Raw genomic sequence first — 6,313 nt, 5'->3', positions numbered from 1 at the left:
GTTTGGATGAAAGCAAGTAAGCTATTTGGCTGTATTCCATCAGATTTTATTCTCAGCTGATCCAGTTCTTCGAGCGTTAAACACATAACTTCCAGTACTTCATGTAATAATCCCAGAGAAGTCAAATGTTCGACCCAACGGCATAATATTGCACGTGAGGGTAATAGCCAGAATCAGGTTGTGGTTTTGCATAATGAATATAAAGAGCGTCTGGACATGTCTTTTTAACAATAGCTGCACAGACTTTGAACTCTCAACTCATTGCTCGAGCTCCATCATAACCTTGAGAATGAAAAATTTCAAAATATACTGTATAGTTAATTTAAGTTTATTTCGACTCATCTTGCCGCTTCATGAAATGGGTGTCCACTCCAAGTTTCTGCAAAGTTGTTAGCAGCGTATTTGCAAGGTCGGCGCCAGTCACGTCCTCTACAGGAACGAAGCACAAGAAATCTTCTCTGATCGTGTGTCTCCCTCCAATGTCTTGAACGAATCTAGCTCCGATCGTGAATTGTTCAATCCCACTGACATTAGATGTTTCATCTGCAGTTACAGTGAAACACTTCGTCTCATTTATGCGTCTCACTAAGTCTCTAGTGATGATTTCCGCTCCAGGATCGATGATCTCGTTTTGAATTGCACGGCTCAGATATGTTGCATTACCACCCACTACCTTTAAATGTTCTTGCAGTGCTACATCTCCATTATCAGCAGCAAAACGCAAAAGTGCCCTGAAATTCCCGTCATTCTCTTCTGCCATATCCAGTGGTAAACGGCCATCATCTCGACGTCCTCGTAGTGCCAGTCCTTGTCTGCAGCAAAATAAGGCCGCACGAATTATTGGAGTAAGCTTCTTTCTGTTTTCCAATTGCAGCCGTTTTTGGCTCTGGTCGATCTCAATGGTGACGTCAGTTTTCTTGTTTTCATATATTAGCTTGAAATTGTGTGCATCATCGGAGGCGTCCAAGTGATTTCTCTTAGTTTGGTGGTCTTTAAATCTTTGTAAAGCTCTCTTCCAATGTTTGACACAAGTTGGCACAAAAGAATTTAAACGTTCAATGCTTTCCTCTTCCAACTACTTTTTGCGCGAATAAAATGCAAACTCAACAATGGGCACCATCTTCAACGACTGAGTATGTTAACCAAGGATACTTTTGCAAACACGAAAATTGAAATCTCAAATTCTTTTTGTGGATTTCCGTTGCTGAAAACACAAAATCAGCATCAGGTGCCCATACAGTTACAAGAAGATCGTACATCTCAGTATTGTCGAGTTTTTTCCGCTAAACCATTGGACATCATTAACATGATCTTGCAATTTTCGTGACTCCTGTAATTCATAAAATTAATTTTTTTTTCGATTTACACAATAATGATTCCAGAATCAAATTTTATTCGACATCGTATCATGTGAAAATTTGAAACACTATCAGATCAGGTTCAGGATCACCTTCCCTGTCATGCCGCGATTTTTTTGCTGTTGAAAATTTTTCAGCCTGTTCAACTGATCGCTTACGTTTAGTATCAGAATTCATAGGTTTAAAAAAAGACGTAATTTTCGAAAAGGCCGTGATACGGAAGTTTTACAGTAGAAAATAAAGTGTATAATTATGGGTTATGGGTTATGGCAGGTTCTTAGTACAATCAGGAATTTGTAAACAAATGATGCGCGCATCATTTCACGCGCAAGGAATGGTAGGATCCCCCCTCGTGCTTGTTGCAGAGAACGGTCAGATGCTCGAGCTACTCGTTTGGGCCAGTCCACAATGAGAGTCGTAAGCGTCGACGTTCGAAACGCCAAAACTGCTCAGATAGTTGGCAACAACGTGCGTATGGCGTAAAAATACGCATATACGTTTGAACGTCGACGTTCACGACTCTCATTGTGGACTGGCCTTTACAGGGAATCTCGAGTATAGATATGCATTAAAAGATTATAGATTTGGCGGGATTTCCAAATAATGACTCGGAAAAGAAAATACTCTTAAATACAGTTAACGTATCTTCCGTTATCAGTGTAATTCAAGGTACAAAATACAAATAATTTGTGTTTAAAATTACCTGTACAACACACCGTCCCGAAATTAGAATATATGGGCGATATAAGGAGCTTCTCTGGTTCTTGACGGTCTACAAATAGTCTACACACATCCGGATTAATTCGGTAACAGTCTCCTGCGGTTGAAGGACCGTGTGCTGTACGGGTATTGATATTTGAGGGAGTCCGATATTTCGGGAGGGGGGGGTCCGAACCCCCAGGACCACCTCTCTGGATTTGTCCCTGAGTATGCAGAATTGATATTATTATTATATTATTTATGTTAATATAATAATTATAAAATATTATATCAATATTAATGACTGGTTGACTATTCATTAATAAAAATAGTTCATACTTTTAACTAAAACAATTAGTTTTCTGTCCAAAAAATTAATTTTCAAGAAAATACATAAATGAAAAAAAATGTTAAATTTTAATCCAAAAGGCTAAACTGTATACTGAAAAAGGGAATTTTTAATAAAATACATGAATGAATTTTTCCCGAAAGAAATTTATTTTCCATCAAGACTAATTTTCTATACAAAAAATCAATGTTTAATCATAAATAAATTATCGACAACAATGATGAATTTTCTACCAAATTCAATAAAATACCAAAATTTTCAACTAAAAAAGATCACTTTTCAATGAAACATAGAATAGTTAAACTTTTAGTTAAAAAATTCATTTTTAACCAAAAACAAAAAGAATTTTCTACAAAATACTTAAATTTTTAGAAAACAAATTTTTCCAACTAAATTAATGGATCATCAACCAAAAAAAAATAAATTTTTAAGAAAGTAGTTCCACCTTCAACCAGGGAATTTGAATAAAATCGTTAAAATTCTTTGAAATTGCTTGAAATTATTGAAGTGAATTGAAAATTCCTTGGAATGTTTTAAAATATCCTAAAATATTTTAAATCCTTTAAAATCTCTTGAAATTTTTCAAAGCTCTTGAAAATTTCTTGCAATTTTAAAAATAACCTACAATATTACAAATCCTTTAAAATCCCGTACTAAATTATTGAAATCAATTGAAAATTACTTGAAATTAATTAAAATATTCTAAAATATATTAAATCCTTTAAATCCGTTTGAAGTCTCTTGAAAGTTTTTAAAGATGCTTGAAAATATTTTGAAATTTTAAATCCTTTGAAATATTCTGTAGTAAATAGAACTTTTTTAAAAAGATTTCTAAAGTACCTTAGAATTTTTAAAAATGATCTTTTTAGATTTTTCTTCATTCTTTGAAATTCTTTTAAATTATACAAATAAATTGAAAATTCCTTGACATCTTTTAAAACATTCTCAAGTATTTAAAATCCTTAAAAACCTTTTGAAATTTCTTGAAATTTTTTAAAGCTCTTGAAAATATGTTTAAATTTTAATGATACCCTGAAATATTTCAAATCCTTTATAATCTTACATCAAATTTCTATAATCAATTGAAAATTCATTGAAACCTTTTACAATTCTCTCCAATTTTTCAAATTCTTCGAAATATTTTGAAATATCTAGAACTTTTTCTAAGATTTCTAAGTACTTTGGAGTTTTTAAAAATGATCCTGCTAATTTTTTTTAAATCTTTGAAATTCTTTTAAATCATAGAAAATAAATCGAAAATTCCTTGACATCTTTTAAAACATCCTCAAATATTTAAAATTTAAAATGCGATTGCAAAAATATTACAAAAATTTAATTATAGGATCTAAACCTATATCTTGTTCTCAGCAAATTTTAAGAAATATTTTGTTTATTTACTATGTTTTCATCAGCATTTTAGTCCTGAAACTCATTTCACAGTTTCATTTAACACTTCGACTTTAATTTTTTCATTGCTTTGTTGTTGCAGTTTTTCGTTTTTATAAGCTCATAACTTGTAAATATTGGAAATATTGTAAATATTTTGATCTGATTGAGGACAATATAATCCTTAGAATTTTTCAACTAAATAAATACTATAAAAATTAAGTGTTTTATTATTTAGTTTAAAAGCCGTAAAATATTATTTTCCAATTTAAAATATGAGACAAATATTTTTTTGTTTTTCTTTAATGATTTCATTCACGAACTCAAGCGAATTATGAAAAAAATTACAAAAATTTAATTTCAAAAAGTTGTGTCTCCAATTCTTTAGAGTAAGTTGAACATTTTTCAAACTGCCAAAAACAACTTTAATTTTTAGAAAAACTGCAAAATGTATTTTACGAAAAAGGCCAACTTTAAATTTTCCCTTGATATTTTTTAGATTAATAGTAATATGAAGAAGATCCTGCGAATTTAGTTCTCGCTGAATAAGTGGGAAAATTAGAAAATTCTAAATTGCTGACACTTGATAATTAGAATTTTGGAAAGCCCAGAGTTTCTAAAGCCCAAAGTTTTCTAAATTGTAGTCTAAAACTTTAAAGAATTTCAAGAAGTTTCAAAAGATTTTTAACGATTTTAAATATTTGAGGATGCTTTAAAAGATGCCAAGGAATTTTCAATTTATTTTGATAATTTAAAGGAATTTGAAAGAATTAAAAAATTCCAAAGTACTTTAGAAATCTTCAAAAAAAGTTCTAGGTATTTCAGAAGATTTTGAAGGATTTGAAAATTTTGAGAGAATTTTAAAAGATTACTTTGATGCATTTTTTAAAACGTGTAAATAAATTATTAAAACCTAAATAAATATAAATTTTTATATTTTTTGAATTTTTAAGTTATAAAAAGATTTAATAATAAAAAATAGGTTGAAATATTTCAGGGTATTTTAATAATATCAAGGAATTTTTAAGAGTTTTAAAAAATTTCAAGAGATTTCAAAAGATTTTAAAGGATTTTAAATATTTGAGGATGTTTTAAAAGATGTCAACAAATTTTCAACTTATTTTTATAATTGAAAGGAGAGTATTTTAAAAGGTTTCAAGGAATTTTCAATTGATTACAGTAACTTAATACGAGATTTTAAACGAGTTAATTTATCTTAGGATATTTTAATAGATTCCAAGGCATTTTCAATTGATTTCAATAATTTAGTATGAGATTTTAAAGGATTTGAAATATTATAGGGTATTTTTAAAATTGCAGCGAATTTTCACGAGCTTTGAAAAATTTCAAGAGATTTTCAAGGACTCAAACTATTTTAGGATATTTTAAAACATTCAAAGGAATTTTCAATTCATTTCAATAATTTCAAGCGATTTCAAAGAATTTTAACGATTTTTTTCATGTTTCCTGTTTAAAAGTGAAACTACTTTGTCAAAAATTTAGTTTTTTGGTTGATGATTCATTAGTTAAGTTGGAAAAATTTGTTTTCTGGAAATTTAACTATTCTGTAGAAAAGTTTTTTTGTTTTTGGTTAAAAATAATTTTTTTTTAACTACAAGTTGAACTATTCTATGTTTTATTGGCAAGTGTTCTTTTTTAGTTTGATTAAACATAGATTTTTTGTATAGAAAATTAGTCTTGGTGGAAAATAAATTTCTTCTGTGAAAAAATAATGTATTTTATTAAGAATTCCTTTTTTAGTATACAGTTTAGCCTTTTGGATAAAAATTTAACATTTTGTTTAAAAAGTTAACTATTTTGTTGAAAACAATCTTAACCTTCTTTTTTATTTTTTTCAAAATTAATTTTTTTGGCAGAAAACTAATTGTTTTAGTTAACAGTTGAACTAATTTTATTAATAAATAGTCAACCAGTCATTAATATTGATATGATATTTTATAATTATAATATTAACATGAATTATATATATAATAGTAATAATATCCATTCTGCACATTATATACATCTGAAAAACATAACCTCAAAATCGACTCATGCATGAAATTAAGAATCACGCGAAACATTAAATTCGCCAATTTCTTCCATTTCTTTCAAGTGGGGATCGAGATATAAATAGAACACCGAAGTCTTTCGGAGCTCGTTCTGGCAGCACTGACCGGTGCAAATAATTAGCAGCGACAGAGCATGTTAGGTAGAAAGAAGCACGGAAGAAGATCAGCTAGCAGGGTAGGGCAGTACAGTTGCAAAAGAGTGTATGCAAGTTACATCATTTTCATGGATAGCAGGAATTCAGACGAGAAAGTGATTGGTAAACAAAGCATGAAGAAAAAAGGGGAAACTACAAAAAACAGTAGAAAGGGAGAGATTAAGGTCAGAGACTTTTGGATCAATTGAGAAATTTGTTACGAGGGTAGTTCAATAAGTCCTTAGAATGACCAACATATGGCGCGCGAATCGCTCCAAATCATCTGTTTTCAGTCAGCACCACTCCCGACTAGAT

The 6,313-nt window shown here is 29.8% G+C and overlaps 1 protein-coding gene across 1 annotated transcript; it reads right to left on the bottom strand.

The window, feature by feature from the left end:
* Positions 1-328: 328 nt before the first annotated feature.
* LOC117181044 (zinc finger MYM-type protein 1-like) lies at positions 329-1,259 on the bottom strand. The gene is made up of 2 exons (XM_033373612.1): positions 1,245-1,259; positions 329-1,075 (listed from the first exon to the last, which is right to left on the bottom strand). Exons 1-2 carry the CDS (start codon positions 1,257-1,259, stop codon positions 329-331), a joined length of 762 nt encoding a protein of 253 aa, XP_033229503.1.
* Between the last annotated feature and the right edge of the window lie 5,054 nt (positions 1,260-6,313).

Source organism: Belonocnema kinseyi, chromosome 10 (genome assembly GCF_010883055.1).
Source record: "Belonocnema kinseyi isolate 2016_QV_RU_SX_M_011 chromosome 10, B_treatae_v1, whole genome shotgun sequence".
Taxonomy (NCBI): domain Eukaryota; kingdom Metazoa; phylum Arthropoda; class Insecta; order Hymenoptera; family Cynipidae; genus Belonocnema; species Belonocnema kinseyi.
The sequence above is the reverse complement of the archived record's forward strand: the minus strand, read 5'-3'. Positions and strand labels throughout refer to the sequence as shown.